We start from the raw sequence: 18,494 nt of genomic DNA, 5'->3' as shown, positions 1-18,494 counted from the left end.
CAAATGGACATTGTTAAAGCAGAACTTGCTCTGGGGCTAATAATCACCACTGAGTTACCTTTCCTGAAAAGGAGCTGATCCTTTTTACTGTGCAAAAGCACAAGGCAGAGAGCAGAATCCTTGCATTTGTTTTTGTGAGAATTTCAGAGGCAATAACATAACCAAGAGTTGGGGAATAGAATGGGTTGTAAACATTTATTGCAGGCATGTAATAAGTGGCATGACTCCTGTTAATCTAAATAATATAACACCCATGATTTTAGTGGAGTTCTGCTGAGAACCAGCTATTTCTGGTTATCCCAGTGGGTGGGGGTGGAGTGGGGAAGGGCTTTTGTGAAGCATTTTTTAAGTTTCTTACGTGTGTCTTTTGCAAGGATGGATTAGTGTGCTCTATCCAACAGAGTTGGAATCTATCACAAATATTGCTTAACAGTTCCTAAATTAAGAATTTCCAAATACAGATCAACATAACAAACCACCATGCTCTCCAGGAACATTACCATCTCTACGGTATCACCGATCCTGTAATAAAAGGGATGTCTCTGGTACATCTATCAGAATATGTTGAATTTCCTTGAAGATCTGAAGCATTTATTTCATTTAAGGGACATGTCCTTTATTCCAGACACTATCTGATACGGCCCCATAGCCATAACTGGCACACAGGTGTGTACCATGTGACATAAATAACAGATTTCATACTCCTTAAAAAAGCTAAAAGTGAAGGAAATTAACAAAAACCCCAATCTGTGCTCAATTAATAATGTTAAGGGCTGGATGGAAGCCAAGAAAACCGAAGGAAGCCAGATTTGTGGTTGTCACTGCATACTCTACTTACTCTACTCTGACAACTTAATGCTTATTCCACACACACAAGGCCAAATCCTGCTTGCTGGTGCATGGAGAACCTCTGAAGGCAGAGCAATAGCTGAGGAAATCAATGATTCTTTATTTTCCTGCTCTCAGAAAGGAACAAATCCAAAGCTTACAGATCTCACTGAGGGTGACCATCATGGCCTTAGTGAGCTGTGGACCAGGTTCAGTCAGGGTGTCATCTGCATGAGCAGAGGGAGAGCTGACAGCCACGAAACAAGAGTAGGAAAATTTAGAGAGGAGACAGGCTAGCAAAATCCTTAGAAGTTCTTCTTTTGTGCTAATTAATCTACTAATGGAGAGAATGAGAGCTGAGGTCATTGTTCTCACTGAGATAAATGCGGTGATGCCGTTTTGCAAACAGCAGGGAAAACAGAGACGAAAACAGGAGATTTCATCTGCTTTTATGCAGTTTGTGGCCAATTTATTTTCAAATATATAAATTAATGCACAGGAATGGATGTTTAATTGCTAATATCTATTATTTATATACATTACCCCACTTAAAACAGGACCAAAAAAAAAAAAAAAAGCCTCACACATGCAGATTTCTCGAAATGTGTTACATCCATTATCACAGTTCATGGTGTGTGCTCTGATGGGAATTTAAAAGCATCTTTACCGCACATCACAGACTCTGTGCTGAAGCATTATTTTTTATTAAAATCTTGTGCTTTTTGTGTGCTTTCTTTCCTGGATGAAGCCCTAGGAATCATATCTATTCCCTCCAGATTACATTAGCCCCATTATGGTTAACACATTCAGGGGGAAAAAAAAAAAAATCAAAACCCTGTTATTAGAAAACAGATCTTTGGAGATGGGGGGGGGGTGGAAAAAAAACACTGAAAGATCCTTAATTGATATATAACTTTGAATTTTGTCTCTCACACCTATGTGTATGAAGGAAATTTAATAAATATGAGGTAAGTAAAAAGAATAGTCTTAATTACACCAAGGACTACTGGGTAAAATTACATTTTCTACAGTGCAGATTCCATGCAATTAAATGCAGCAGTGCCACCTTATAAAATGTTTCCATTTTATAATCATTTCAGTTCATTTATTTAGAAAAAAATTATAAGCATGAATTTACTAAGTATCACCCAAATCTAGTCATTCTTATTCTACAGAGCTGACTTAGACGTTACTTGTGCTTGTCTGAACTTAAATAGATCTTGATGCATTTAAATAAGTGTTACAATTGATAACATTGGTGATGATACGGTACTTAGAAAGAGGTTCAATCACATGCTATTTATTCCTGCTACCTGCTTTAACTGGCTTATTTTTTGCTGTTGTTGCTATAAAGAAGACAGAATGATTTTTTGATTTTGTTTTTCACCAAGTTTAAAAAAAAAAAAAAAAAGAAGAGCATAATTCTGGAAACTTCCTGGCAGTGAACTTTATGTTACGTGAGATGGAAAATGCCACAACAGAACCAATGCAGTTGAATGAGTTCACAGTTAGTCATCCTAGGGCAAGAAATGTGGTTATAACCATATGCTTTCCTGGAAGAACCAATGAAAAGGCATTCAGATTGTTTAAAGGCATTTCTCCATTCCAACAACAAGGGGGGGTGGGGGGGGAAGGAAATAAAGAAAACATAATTGAAAGGTCTGAGTCTCTGAGCTCCAACTGGATTCACACAGTCAGAATCTTACACCTGCTCCAAGTCCTGCTGCACCCAAAGGCAGCCACCCCAGATGCTATGGTTTGAACGGTGGGACTTAATGAGTTGATTTCTGAGGGGAACAAATGCACCGCCATGCTGGGGTTTTTTTCATGGAGACCATGTTTTCAGGCATATTTACTGCCTCCAAACACTCATCCAAGCTGATACTATCACCCAAACACAGAATTGCCTAGGCATGAAAGACCTTTAAGATCATTGAGTCCAACCATTAGCCTAACACTGACAAATCCTCTACTAGACCATATCCTTAAGTACTACATCTACACAACTCTTAAATACCTTCAGGGATGGTGACTCCACTTCTTTAGGCAAGCCAATCCAATGCCTTTCAGTAAAGAAGCTCTTCCTAACATCCAGTCCAAACTTCCCTTGGCACAACTTGAGGCTGTTTCCTCTTGTTCTTGTTTGAACAGACTGAATCCCATCATTCCACAACCTCCTTTCAGGTAGTAGTAGAGAGAGAGAAGATCTCCCTGAGCCTTCTTTTCTCCAGGTTGAACAATCTCAGTTCCTCAAAGGCTCCTCATAAGACTTGTGTTCAAGGGACTTCACCAGTTTCATTTACCATCTTTGGATACACTCCAGCACCATGTAGTGAAAGACCCCAAACTAAGCACAATATTCGAGATGCAGCCTCACCAGTGCTGAGTACAGGTGTGAAATCAACTCACTGGTTGCACTGCTCACACTGTGTTCCAAACTTTCATTTTCCTTCAAAAATTAACCAGTCTGTGAGTAAAAAAGTGAGGTATCCATTCTGGTGGTGATGTGGAAGGGTCTTGGGCTGAGAATCAATCAGCTTGCTGCCCTCAGTCAGTATTCTCTAGACTTGTTTTGCTCCCTGGCTTAGGCAGTCTCACTGTAATTAAACACTGTTACTGAAACAGCCTGCTTAGAGAAGTCAAACTACAAGGAGATAATGGATCTGTACTCAAATTTTTTGCACCCCTGTGTGATTTGGCCTTCTTAATAAGATCTTCTCAGTCCTTGACCAGATGCCATATGTAATCTGTGAGCTAAGGATATACTATCCCATGTGTCCAGATTGACCACAAAGAAAAGCAAGAACTAGAACTGGAGTGTTTGAGGGCCTGATCCATCCTCCACAAAAGCCTTAGGTGTTTGTATACTAACTTCCAGCAAGGATTGATTCAGACCATAACAAACTTCCAGCCCAGAAAGAATTACTTTAAATAAGAAAGATTCAGCTCTAAACTTGTATGCAGGCAAAAATTCCCCTGAAAGTTTTTGTTTGGGGCTTTCTGTTGATTTATTTCTCCCCTTCCTCAAAATAGCAGGAACAGCCTGGTGATTTTTATCTTTAATTGCTAACTCATGTGAAAAAGAAAATTAACTTCAGTGCCAAGTGCATTGGTCAGGTAGCATTACAAATCCCCTAGCAAAGCATCCCGGCTGCGTGAAGTTCAACCCTGTGCTGAAATGTATAATCCAACCCCTTTAAAAGCCTAGAATCATAAAATCATTTAGGTTGGGAAAGACCTTTAAGATCATCAAGTCTAGCCATAAAGTTGGTTTAGAGTACTTGCTCCTCTGAACTTTGCTGCCACAGAGCATTTTCATTCAAATTATTTTCATGTCACTAATGTTTTCCCAGAACAAATAAAGTTGAAAATAACTCCTTTCATCTGACTTTATGGAAGTAATTATCAACAATGTATTTTTAGCCTACCCTGGGTGCCATCTTGCATCTCGTTTCTGTGTAGTCACACTAGCCTGAACCTGGGTAATCAAACCTGCCCTTTTTCTTATGTCTCATTGCTTTTCCTTTCTCTTAGATGAATGTGCAACACTTATCCTGGCCTGCTTGTTCTGCCAGTTTTGGGACTTTCTTATAATGCTGCCTGATACCTGTGAACATTGGCTGATAGATACCTGTTGTCCATCCAATAGATACTACCAGACCTCCAACGAAGACCATGCCAACAACGATTGCAATTGTGACTGTGACATTGATTGCAGCCTTTTTGAGTCCTGCCATGAGACTGGTGAATGCCTGGAACTTGCCATGGAGATTTCAGAAGTTTGCTACCGCTAATAGGAAAATAAGTGACAAATATTCCCCAAAACTGCCTGAAAGTGAACTGAGTGCAAAGGATTTTGTGGGTTGTTTCTGTTTTGGTTGGGTTTTTAAATATAAGAATAATAACCAAAGTGTTTGCCAGCCAGGATTACCTGCCTCATGCTGCTCCCACCCTGGAGGTCTGTAGATTTGTACCATCCTGGTTGTATGATTTCACAATCTGCTGAAACCAAAAAAGGGGGGGGGGGGAAGGGTCTTCTCCTTTGCCACACACAACACAAAAATTCCTAAGTGCCAAGTGTGCTCCATGCTTTATCTGTGAGTCCATTCAAGGCTTTTATAAACCTTTAATGGCTTTAAACATGGATTTCCCCATTCATAAACATAGGACAAATTAGAATATTATTTTAGGACTGATATATATTAGTTTATCTTCCTAATGGAGTCATACCTAAACATGTATTACATATTGTTGGTTGTCATTAATAATGTATGATATAACATCATTTTATAATTAAAAATTTATTTATTCAATCTCTTAAAACACACTTATATGCTCAGTTTAGGTAGAAAAGAAAATTAAATGAATTAGAAACCATGCTAGCAGTAATTACAGCAAATGTCTCTAAAAATCTCCAGTGAATTTTGTGGGGGAGGCATCTTAAGAGGGCAGCGCAGTTCGACAGTGTATTACTGTGAGTGCCTATGGTTGTGTGATAACAGCTTATGCCCATTGTTCATTAGTCATAGGGAAGGTCTCCTTAAGTGTAATTAGCCTAAATGGGAATTGACTGCACACTTTCAGAGGAGAATTACCCTGTGGATAACCAGTACCTCCTTGCTTGCTTTTCATTTGTGTCTTTGCTTGGTTTTCATTTGTAAGATTTCTGCAAGCAGCAGAATATTGCCACCTATTTTGAGGGAACAGGCAACTCCACCTGTGCACAAAGGATTACAAAATGACAGTATCTATCCTGGTTGTGCTTTCAAACTCCCTCTATCTCTTTTCTGATGGCAGGTCGGATTAGTGAAAAGAAAACAGACATTGCACATTACACATCTGACAACAAAAGCATGTAAATTCAACTGCCTGACTGTGTAGAACACAAGTATTAAGCACAAAAATATAGAATTGCTTGCTCATGTCAGATCCTTACAAACACCAAAGACAGTGTGTGCTTTGTATCAGCATTAAAACTTCTCCTCAAGTCCCTGCTGATCTCAGTGCAGAAATACCGGGGGGATTCCAAACAAGAATCCAGGACAAGATGCTGGGATATTCAGCATTGCTGAAATCATTAAGGCCACTGAGTTTCAAATGTGTAATCTTGGCACACAAATATTTATTGGAAGCAAAAAAACTCCTGTGAATTTCCTCTCTTTTTTTTTCCTCTCCATGTTTCTGGAAAGTCAGAAAGCAAGAAGTAGAACTGCTAACATCTCTGGACAGTGTCTTACAAACCTTAGTGACCTAAGGAAAATAAACCACAGGAAAGCAGTGAACAGGCCAGCATACCTGGCTCCTGTGCTCCTTCCAGGACACTTATGGGAAGTAAGAGAGTTTTGCTTATTTTAGCTGTGATGTCACATTGTGAGTTGTAGCCACCTAAAGGAACAAAATCATTAGTACTTGTCACATCTGCGCTTGCCTGCCAACTGAGTCTGGATCCAACCCTAAAAATCACAAACAGTCACCATCCAGGAGACAGTGGTTTGCACTCAATGGACTAGACAATGCCAAGTTTTAATGCTCCAGTTTGCACTCTCCCATAGATTCTTTTTATCCCATATTTCCCAATACGAAGCCCTACAACTACACTCACAGTGCAGGGTATCAAGCCACAAAGGCTTGGTTCATTCCACTTTCTACCAGACTGTCCTCAACAAAGTGGTAAGTGGGCAAGACACTGACCTAAAGCATTTAAGAGTCAGAAAAGGAGAAAACTAGTCCCACACACCATTTCTTACAGAAGTGCTGATAGAGACGCAAGCTGGCATTCTTTGCTCTGGATGCTGCTGTCCAAAAGGGGAGATTTCATATGCGATGTCTGGAAGAAACCCAAGATACGAAATCAGAGGGTGGCACACCCCAAAGTGCTGCTAGTGTGGAATCCAGAGATGGGAAACTTACCTTGCAAGCCAGGATGTCTTGTTCCAGCTCTGAACCTGCAAGGCAATACACATTGACCACACTGTATCACCCATGGCAAGTGAGGTTTCTGTGCCTCATCCAGGGATCTGAATTAAAGACTACTGACACAATTTTCTTTTTCTTTTTCAACTCTTTACCTAGGAAACATTATTCAAAAGAGCTTTATTTCAAGTTGTAATCCATAGGTTGGCAAACTGAGCTTATGTCTACTATAGGTCACGGGTAAGGTCAAAGACAGAATTACAACGGTCATGGCCATATCCATGGCTAGACAGGATGTCCCAACAATATGAACTGCCTCACACTGTGGGATCTGTTGAGAGCTGCTGTGTAGCGAGTGGCAGGATTTTCAATAATGCAACAATATCTCCTCACCTACAGTGTACAATGGCAGAGTGCTTGGTTTCCTGCCTTAGGAAGCAGATTTTCAGAGGCCTTCTGTGTGGGCACTGAAACCTTGAAAAATGTGTTATTTCATAGAATGGAGTCGAGACAGCAGTTTATGACGTCTTTGTTTTCTGTCATAAAATTGTTAATTACAACATTGTATTTTCGTGACGCACAGGAACCCTTTGAATATATTGACACCAGTCAGTCAGACTTTCCCATTCACTATTCCAGATACTGGCTTTCATCTTTGGAGAGCCATCCTATTCTCACACTAAACTGACTTCCTAGGCCAAAGAAATACCCATTAATCAGATCTGAACATGGGTAGACATTCCAACGAAACAGCAAGCCTTAGAACAATCCAAGCCTGTCTCTGTATTTTTTATTTACTGGGAAGGAAGGTCTGAGCACTTGAGTAGGAGGCGTTTGGGTGGATGGCTGTTCTGAACATGTTGGACTCAGCTGTGCTCTCAGAGAGATGTCAGCTCCGCAGTGTGTGAAACCAGCTCCTCAGAACAACAAATAGAAGTTACCATTTTGCAAACGGGAACATCGCTCCGACACGACGCCTCTCCTCGGCACCAGAAATGCGCTGACAGATTGGCTGGGGGAAGAGAGAGACAGAGATAATAACGAAGAGTTATATTGCTACCTTCCACAGGAAGGGACCACAGGATGCTCTCTAAGGATCTCCTCTTGGAAATCACAGAATCAACCAGGTTGGAAAAGACCTCAGAGATCATCAAGTCCAACCTATTAGCTAATACCTAACACCTCCTGACAACTAAACCATGGCTCCAAGTGCCACATCCCATCCTTTTTTGAACACCTCCAGGGATGACCCAGCAGCCTCATCCTTCTGAGGAGAATGATTTTTTTCACCTGCTTTCTGTGTGTTCTCAGGACACAATACAGATTAGGATGCAAACTCTTCACAGTAGAAACTTTCATCTGCTAAACGTTGTTAAAGACCAGTTATTTCAAAGGAAATTACATTCTCTGACTGAACATGAGTCCTTCTGTAATGTCATTCTGGTGCCTTACTCTCCATACACACTACGAGTCCCTTTAGATACGGTGTTAACAAAATTCAGCCCATGTACTCCCAAAACACAAGGATGGAGCACATTATCTACTTTGGCTTTCCTCTGCTTCCTTGATCATTCTGACCCTTCATGCTCACTTAAGCAATCACAGACAGAATGACCAACATCTTGCAAACATCAAGACAACACACAACTCTGCCTTAACTCCAGGACTGCTTAGGGATTCAGGCTGAGTGCTGTAAGACTTAGCTCTATAAGACTTCGGTTCTCAGGAAGAAAGCAAAATATGGGAACAATTAAGATATTTGCTGTTATATCTCTCCAATTGTTATGCTTGTACAGTGTCAAAAGCTGTTCAATAGTGTTGGGCTAAGAATGTATCTATTAAACTTTTCAGTTAATTACATGAAATGGGTGTTTCCATTGCTTTAATCTTCATCCATGTCAAGCTATATATTAGGTCTCTTTAGTGCAAGGTAAGTTTCCTGTTACACAGGAAAATAAGTTTAACAAACAGGCTGGGATTTCCAAGCACTGCTCCACTATAATTCACAGTAACTGAGTATTAATCATGATTCATAATCTATCATTCCTGTGGTTTAAAGAATAATAATGGAGGGAATTGTTGAGAAACTGCACTTTCTCTTAGCATAGTTCATATAACTGCACAACAGAACAATTCCATGGAATTCATTATTCTTTAACATTGCACATGAACAGGAATCGTTGCCATCTGATGCATGTTCCATGGCCTGTGCAAAATGAGTTAGTGGGTGCAAGCCAACTCATAATGGATGTGTGCCCATATCACAAAAACCACTATTATAATTGGTACCCTTAGGAAAAATGCCAAGATTTGGGTGTAAACAGAGCACTTTCTGTCCCAAGAGCTACTTCTTCCATGGTCAGAGTTGAAACACATTAGAAAGAGCAATGCTGAACTGCATCTGCTGCTCCTCTAAAGGGCTTCGTGCTCCTGAGGTAGCAGTTGGCATCTCAGAGTCCTTTATAAAATAAGGAGAAAATCCACTCTTAAGGGACACACTCATTGTGCCCCTTCACCCTGCACACATTAAAGTCAATGTGAAGGTTGTGCAAGCATAAAATGAAACATAGCCAGTTGTCACAGTATATAATATGTCCTCTTTCTAGACGTATGCAGAAAAAAAGTCTGTTGTCATGAAATGAAAGTGTCTATCCATCAGCTCTCAATTGAAATCCAAGAAATCTACAAATCAGAAAATGCTGGAACAACAGACTTACCACCTTTTAGTGCTTTCCAGTGGTGAGCCATTATTCTCCTCACACTGAAGAGAGACTGTTGAATTTGCTGTAGGCCAGTTCACAGGCCACTTGAATATCCTGGTTATAAAACAGAAGGCTAAAAGAAAAGATGTTTCATGGACATTCTCTTGATGTCCTGCCTGGGAAGAGCAGTTTAAGTGACAAAATAACACTGGAAAAGTCTGCTTCCTTATTAGAGAATCTCACGACTGAAAAAACCATTCACATGTTTCAAGCTGCACCAGGGGAAGTTTAGTCTCGAGGTGAGGAGAAAGTTCTTCACAGAGAGAGTTGTTAGGCTTTGGAATGGGCTGCCCAGTGAGGTGGTGGAGTCACCGTCCGTGGAGGTGTTCAGGAGGGGATTGGACATGGCAGTTGGTGCCAGGGTTTAGTAGTCATGAGGTCTTGGGTGACAAGTTGGACTTGATGATCTTTGAGGTCTTTTCCACTCTTGTTGATTCTATGTTCATACCACAGTGGATTAAAATGACCCCGGTAAAAGAAAAAACAAAAACAAACAGAGGGAAATCCCCCCCCAAACCTCACCTTATACAAGCACACAAGGAGATCACCACCAATATAATTAAAATGTAGACTCAATTTATATTGCCAGCTTTGCCATGATTTCTATGAAGTGAAAAATAATGCCAGTGAGCAGTGAAGAAAATATTATTAGGTCAACTGTATAAAAAGCATGAGTGATTCCATTAGCAAGCAGAGCTGAGAAAAGACAGGAATTAAATCAAATCTAAATATGATAATAGAGCCAAAGTGACATATTCATTGTAGAATACATACAAGCCAGGGACGGAAGCAGCAGAAGAAAACTCAAATTTGGGGTTTATGCTGTAAAACATATTCCACCTTAAACAACCTTTAAAACCCCAATGGAAATGTCAGACAAGCTCCTTAGTTTTATACTGTACTTGTTCTAGGTAAATAACAAGTGTGCAGTTAATTTACAGGGACACCTTTCCTTTGTTGCAATAGATATGCATCATTCATCCTCTCAGAGAGCCAGTGTGACTTCTCACCTGATACAACCACCACAGACACACAATCTTCTACTCAGGAAACAGCAAAGCTGCCCACAGAACCAGGTTCAGCTCCTAAAAGCTTTGGGGGTTGGAGCAGACTGTGCTGAAGGTTGGTGTTAGAGAGGGACAGTCAGTTGTTTAAAATGCAAGGATAGGGATTTTCAGAATAGGAAAGCTCACTCTGCACTTCATGAACATCAAGATCAGAAAGATCTGTCTCCAAGAAGCTTTTCTTGGGTAGTACAGTATTCACTGAAGTCTACTGTATATATATTTATATAAAGAGAGAGAGAGAGGGGTAAAGGATTAAGACACAGAAAGAGATGAAGTAGCTTTGGGTGATTCAACTCTCAGCAGCTGTTACTAGCTCATGATCTCCTATTGCTCCCTGAAACAGTTTTCTCCTGTCTTATGATTTCTGCTGCATCAGAAGCCAAGGAGTCAAGGTATGAATATAGGACAAGCATCAGAGGGCCTTTGCTCCAGCTCCTGAAGATTACTGCTTTCTCATGTGCTGCTCACTCATTCCTCGTTCACATACAGATGGTCTCTCTGAAATAAGTTTCATCTGCAAGGGGTTTCAGCACACTTCAAAATGAGGACTAGAGAAGGACATGCAGCACTATTCATCTTCTCAAAGTTATAATCAACTATTAATCCATTTTAAACCCCTTGCTTTTACTACACATTCTGTTACTCATACACACCATAAAGTCATCACTGAGAGGGGAAGCTGGAAAAATCCAGCTACCTTTCCAAATGGAAATCAGGAGATATATTTTTAGCTACATTAAGCCAACTGCATGCAGCTCTGCACACTTATGTAATTCCAACATAAAAATAATCCATAATATTCCAGAGGAACAAATCCAATTCTTAGTCATATAAATTTTCATACAAGTCCATCAAAACCCATTCCAAAAATGTCTCAGTCTCTCTGAGTGCTAGAGTTGGAACAAAAGAGCGAGTCCTTTAAAATGCCTTTGGAGCTTCCAGGGATGTTAAATCTAATTGCCCTTAGCATAGCACTGATCCACAAAGGTTTAAGTCATGGAAAATGTATTTTACCTTTATACAAAATATACTACACAAAGTTTATTGTGGCACAGGAAAGTCAGATCTAACTTACTTCGTGCAAATTTCAGACAGAAGGAAATTGACCTTTGTTGCTTCTCTTTAACTAGGACAGAAAAATATGTCTTCTCATTACAGACACACAATATTATATTGTTATGTGACGCAGGATGATATGATACAATAAAATATCAATTTATGCACTTGAGTGTGTATGTGTACGTAGAAATCCATATTTATAGCGATGTCTCTGTGTTCCAAGAAGCAACAAAGGATGCAGAATGGCAAAGTTTAATTACAATAGAAACCATCTTAAGACCCAACTTTATTGTTAATGCCTTTAGAATCTATATAATTATCAGAGCTGAGGATGAACAGATTTTTTTCCAGTAAAAGGCTGTTCACAACAGTGATCATTTGCTAAAGCAGACCTTGCAGCATCATGAGCAAGATAGTGTTGGGAGTTGCTTGTTTTCCCAGAGAGCTCCATTGGACCTTGGCAGGCCACAGAAAGAATAACCCAGGCACTTGCCCAGGATCCTGGGAAGTTCTTGAGATTCAGGTCAAACATGTTCCATTTCTTTATAATATAAAATGAGAAATAGAACAGATTTTTTTAATTTTTTTTTTCCAGAGTGAGTTTTCTTTGACAATCCTTATACAGGAGTTCTTTCATTTCTAACATCTACCTCAACCAATATTTCCCCCCACTGCTAGTATCTCTAGTGGAATACTCCCCCTGTCTTTCCCTGTAATGGCTCTGTCATGACCAGTATTCTATGGACATGGGAGGGAACTATGTCTGACCCAGAGAGCTCCTAACTTTAAAGACAAAAGAGGGAGAAGTATAAGACTGTAGGGTCTGCAAACAGGAAAGCAGAACAAAGGGACCAAGGGTGGATTTTTTTCCCCTCTGAGAACTTTATTTCTCAGCTTGAAACCTGATCGGCAGCAAGGCAGGCAAGGGACAAGTCGCATTTATAACACAGCCAAGGACGCTGTTCCCTCAGTTCAGTCCCTTGGTGCACTCAACACTCCTGAGCTGTGTCTGTTCTATAAAGGCCCAAGAAAAACTTAAACAGGCTAAAAAAGAGAAAAGAAAAAGAAACAAATTTGCAACGGCACGTCTACTTCTTAACCATCATCATGGAAAAGTCACGCTGCTCTGCATATAGCCTTCAGGATTGTGTCTGTAACACTTGAAATCCTGCCCAAGTCTGGCTTCGCTCGCACTAACAGGTACTCTGTGTGCTTCTGCATCTTTTCCTACAAGCAAATGTTGCAACTTTCCTATTGCGACAGCTGTAATAGGCATCCACTTTACTCTGTTTTTCCTTAACACTCCGGATTCCTTTTATATCTAGTTGGGAATGCTCTCAAGCGCTAATGGCACTTGTTCAGCCGTCCTGAGAAGGCGCAGTGTCGCCTTTCGAGCTATTTGTATTGCTTCATTTTGGAAATCTGAACTTTGCCAAGATCCAAATGCCTGATATTTAACTTAGCTTCATCCCTCTTAAGGTCAGGAGGCACCATTAAAATTGTCTGGCAACACAAGATCGGCATCGACTTGGAGAAAGGAGGTTTTAAATCAGTCATTCCAGCTTCTTACTTCTGCTTGGGCAGTAAGAGGATTCTAAGTGCCAGGTAATTAAGTCACCACTGACAGATGAGACAGGTGATAGACCTGCTTCCATATGCTATCACTGCTAGTTTGGTAACATCAAGGGATGAGGCTCATGCTGGAGATGATAGCAATCTACAGTTGTTGGTGTTTGCTAATCGGTCAGCACAGGCTCCTTCTGCTACTGCCTGATGGAGAAGACCTAAGAGGCTAAGCAGAAATGCAGCTTTTAAGGCTCCAATGACATCACTGTATGGAAAAGGACCTGCCCAGGGATTTCAGACCATAGGCATTTTCTGCTATCAGTCCTATAGGGTGGTTCAAGGCATAGGGAGCAGCATCAGTGCAGTCTTGAACAACAGGAAATAGTGTGAACTGCCTTGCAAGCCACTTCAAAACTTTTGAATCTATGCAAGACAAATGTCTTGATTGGTTTAGGAAGAAACGGCACTAATAAGCTGTATGAAATCCATTGGTAAGACAAAGCAAGGAGAGCTGTGAGGGAATTAAGGGAGTGCAGTGACAGCCAAAAAATTTAGAAACTCCTTCAGCAAACAGGGAGAGAGAGACAAACCACCACCCCGGCAGGTCTGACATAAGGGTTTTGAACAGGAGCCTTCAAAGTTTTATTACTAGGCTCCTTTTCGTAAGGCAGGGCACAGCAAAATACTCCATTTAAGGCTCCTGTGGAGTAGAACCAGAAATATCCAGCCTTGCAAATATCCTCCCCAGCCAAGCGAGGAGCCGAGACATGCAAAATGAGCGCCCGTCAGCTTGGTGCCAGCACAACAGAAGGCAGAAGTGCTTCAAGGAACTTGTGACAGGTTCTCTGGATGCACCAATTCGAGACGGGCCAATCCCTGCTCAAAATGTGCAAACTCTCACACTCCTTGGCATGACCGCGCAGCCAAAATGCACATTTTTTAAAGGATTCAGAGAAAACACGACCAAAGGGACAGGAACGCAGAAGAATTTGGCAATGAGAAGCAGATGCTTCCCGGGGAGGAGACAGGACTTAGTTCGGAAAAGGTTTGAAGGAAAACTTTATAAATAGCAATGAAGTTTCTGAAGTGGATTTTATTGAGGAATATCTGACTCATGGGGAGGACTGGACTCTGAACAGTCACACCTAGAAAGGCAGCTCCATAGAGATTCGCTCTGGGGAGTGAGGCAACTTAAGTGGTATAAATATCAGTGCTCTGGTTTACCTGCAGCAGCCATCCATCGCTTCCAGCTCCAAGTTACCCAGGGTTTGTTGGTTACTGCTTTCTAAGAACTCCTCTAAGAACCCTGAAGATGACGTAGAGAGATGTCTCCAGGGAGAAGGTGTGCAGGACTGCAGTGGGAAAGAGAGGGGATTAAAATACATATAAAGAACAAAACAAAGTGCAGACACTCAAGGTGAACTTCAAAGTTGCTGGTGAAAAAGACTAACATAACCATCAGTTTTGAGGAGGGAGGTGTACAGTCCAGGCTTGCTCCTGGCTAGTTGGATACAGGACTTTTTGCTGAACTTTGTCTGAGCACCGTATGGCTGCCAAGCACTCAAACAAAAAGAAAATGAAGGACAGGATGAATTGTGAAGGATGGACTTACCTCCCTAAAAGGGAGAGAAACAGCAAGTTTGAGTGGAAAGAACCCAGGAGAGGGTAGGAAGTCTTATAAGTGAAGGAAGAGAAAGAATACCTGTTTCACCTTTATTGCACTAAAAATGGGCTTGATTCCATCCAAAGGGATCTTTCTTTACTTTCTTCTCATAAGCAAGCATTATTCTAAATAGACCTCAGTTACACCCTGAGCTGAGCCTTTGCATCCTTCAGTTAAAAGAAAGAAAAGACACTTGTGGTTCTCTGGGCTTCAGTCCTTTTCATACTGGTGTTAATTTTATTTTTCAGGCTGAACAAGCTCACTCCTCATTCACATCTTAGGGCCTCCTCATAAAATTAGCTTGGGAAAGTGAGACAACGGGGCTGAATGTTTTTGGACTTGCCTTGGCTTTGGAACACTCCTAAACCCCTCATGTTTCCTTGGAAATACTCTGCCTCTGACCAAACTAAACCTGCTCTATTTCCACTGAGTGTCACAAGATCATACCTCCCTCCAGTGGGACCAGAGAGTTTCCTTCCTATAAAGCTGGGTTTAAAGGCCAGCTGCACTCCCAAGGCTTCAGCAACAGCCTGCAGTCTCCAGAACACCACATGCCAGAAACCAGCATCTATATGGGCTCACAAAGGCTGTAAAACATCTTGTGCAGAGTGGGGGGAAAAAAAATAAAAAGAAAAGAAAGAAAAAATGCCAAGGAGCTTTGCCAAACACTTTCTGCTTATTTGCACCTTCGCCAAATGCTTTGCAGTCTTTTGCAGGGGCACCAGAAAGTTCCCCTGTGGCAGCCCCAGGCAGGGACATCCCTTCTGCCAGCACCATTGGAGAAGGGCTGAAGCAGAGCTTGTGTTCCCGAAGACTGAAGCAGTTTTGCGATGTCTGCATGGAGATTAGGCTGTCTGATGTCCCTGGGGAGAAAACTTCCACATGAGCCACAATTTACTTCCAGTTTGGCCACAGGATGCATTTGTAACCCTCTGATATGACTCCTGACTCAGTTTCCCTATCTGGAAAAAAATATTAAAATGTGACTATGTCCTTTACCCAGCTGTCTTGGGTACTGAAAGGACAACTCCTCTCAGTCTCACAGTTTAGAAATCAAGAAGCAGAAAGGCAGGAAAATACAGGACATGAGCTATTCTCTTTCTGAAGAGGACTTCGGCAGTGATTTGGCATTGCTGCCCACACTGCCCTGTAGGGATCTACAAGACAAGCTCTCCTCTACACCAAGCAAGAGTCTTTGGCTTTGGGAGAAGCAGCTTTTCCCAGTGTGGGATGAAGAGGAGAGGTCTCATAGGAAAGAAGTTCCTTCTTGTTCAGAAGGAACAAAGCTTGGAGAGAAAGTGGACCAAGGGGAATGATGATTTAGCCTGGGCCCTTTGCTTCTCTGACAGGATCCGAGAGGGGCTGCAATTGTCTATTGAAGAGGGACAAGAAACAATATTAAGTGCAGCAATTTTTAAGTGGGAGAGAAAAAACAGTGTCCTGGCTGTGGAAGGTGATGGAGAATATCCTATAATGCACATGGAGAAAAGAGAGACAGCAAGACACCAGCCAAGCACTGCTCAGAGGAAGAGCAGTGAAGGAATAGACATTACCCAAACTAGTTTTCCCCTCTGTAATTTGTTTCCTTTACCAGTGGTCATTCTCCAGTATTCCTGGCAGCTTGTGGTGGTCCTCACAGCCTGGGATGAAGCATCAGGTGCTTTTGCCACTGCAGTCCTTCCTCTGGTAGCAGGATGGCCTCAGATACTGGAGCTGCTGGAAACTGTGGTGAAGCCTTTTGTTATGAAAGAGTATTTTCTTCTGTTGGGGGAGCATTCAAAAGCCAAAAGGGACCACAGGCATCCAAGAAGTGATAAGATTTTCGGAGGAGCTTACAGCGCAGGAAAGCAACAACATCACAAGAGAAAGTATGGGAGAAGGCACAGGCAGATGGCTACAGGATGCTCTAGGGTCCAGGCATCCAATCTGCACCGAGTCACCAAGGCTCAGCTCTCCTTCCAACACATCAGGAATACTCGGTTTTGGAATTGGAAACCCAAAGCATAAGCATACCTTCACATCTCTGACTAAACTTAGTTAACTTCAACATAGCTGTGTCTTATCCTCGATTCCTTCAAGCCGGCATCTGCACACTGAAATGAGGGGCCCTGCTAACAGTTGCCAGGGGAGGATGCAATACTCTGCATCCACAGGTGTTGCAGGGGACACACAAGCATCCTGATGGCACAGGACAGATGCTGTAGGCCACCCCACAATTGAGAGAGACTCCTCCCCAGGCACTTGCCCCCATCCCTCACATCACCTCCCTCTAACTGTGCCGGCACCAGCACAGAATCTGCCCCGATAATGAGATCCGGCACTGTCACATCTGACTTTTGTCAAAACCTATCATTAGGACTCTGTTTCCCCACTGTTTTGAACCTTCTTACATACAACATTGAAGCCTCACATTTGTCAAAACATGCAAAGGTGCTGCCAGAGGCTGAGCAACTCATTTTAGTCCCTTTACAAAACCATTTTAAGGAAAGAAACAACATGTCAGGGCGATGCCAACAACTGACTGTACCAACAAGGAGAGATTTGACGTACTTCTCTCTGCTGCAGTGACTGTTATAATAAAAGACAGCAGTGCATTAGTGAAAGATTTATGCTAGTATTTCAACAATGGAAAACATGAGCTTTGCTGTATTCTCATTCACACCGAGACAGGCAGTGAGGGCATGTCATGCAGCACTATTTCCAGGAATGATGTTACAATTGAAGAAATGCTGATTTGCTGGTACAGTGAGACAATTCCTGGAAGCAGGAGAGACCCTTGTATTATTACCATTGCAGAGGGAGAATTTGCCTGTAGAACCTCTTCTCCCAAATTGTTTAGGAGGGATGGCTCTCCTGCACCCAAAGGGTAGGAAGAAAAGGTGAGGCAGAAAAGCCTGGAAGAGCTGCTGCTCCACCACGGCCCATTCAGCATGGCAGCAGCCTCCCTGGCACCGTTGTCAGAGCCCTCCATGCCAGCAAGCACAAGTGCCAGCTAATTGAATTTGCTAATGATATAGTCTCTCGAAACCCTTCGCACTGCACCCACCATTTTGCACTTGCAATTAAATTACTGGGGGGTGGGGGGGCAAAAAAAAAAAAAAAGAAAAAAAAAAAAGAAAGAAAAGGAAAAAAATGCCATGTGGTGTCATTTGACATTTAGATGTCAAAGTAACTGATTGACAGGAAAAAAATCAACAGTGAAAGACCTGTTCCTGCCAAAGCCAGTGAGGAGTTTGCCAGCGGCATTGGGAAGAGATGGATTGGGGCCCTTGTGGGCCAATGGGATGAGGCAAGGTGGTAGGAGAGAGGACAAGCACGCCCCGTGTCAGGTTATCCTGGCCCTGAGAGATGTGGGAATAGGGAATCAATCATCTCTGGGAGCATCTTTCTCTGTCCTCCATCTTCTAGTACTGGGATTTGGGACACGTGGAGGGAGGGAAGGATACCCTGACACTTTTCACAGGAGGGTTGTTCCATGCAGAGCCTGGGAAGATGGGGATCTTTCACATCACGTCCAACCCCTCAACCAGTCCAACCCACCTAAACAACTAAACCATGGCACCAAGCACCCCATTGAGTCTCCTCCTGAACACACATTTATTCTTGCCCAGCTCAGGATAAAGAAAGGAAGCATTT

The 18,494-nt window shown here is 42.0% G+C and overlaps 1 protein-coding gene across 1 annotated transcript in view; it reads left to right on the top strand.

The window, feature by feature from the left end:
* MDFIC2 (MyoD family inhibitor domain containing 2) overlaps window positions 1-4,706 on the top strand; it is a 52,579-nt gene extending 47,873 nt beyond the window's left edge. Inside the window, exon 5 of the mRNA XM_054179994.1 lies at window positions 4,363-4,706. Within this exon, the coding sequence (XP_054035969.1) occupies window positions 4,363-4,622 (260 nt within the window). The 3' untranslated portion in view covers window positions 4,623-4,706. The remainder of the gene's footprint in view (window positions 1-4,362) is intronic.
* The last annotated feature ends 13,788 nt before the right edge of the window (window positions 4,707-18,494 follow it).

Source organism: Dryobates pubescens, chromosome 1, assembly GCF_014839835.1.
Source record: "Dryobates pubescens isolate bDryPub1 chromosome 1, bDryPub1.pri, whole genome shotgun sequence".
Lineage (NCBI taxonomy): Eukaryota > Metazoa > Chordata > Aves > Piciformes > Picidae > Dryobates > Dryobates pubescens.
The sequence above is the reverse complement of the archived record's forward strand: the minus strand, read 5'-3'. Positions and strand labels throughout refer to the sequence as shown.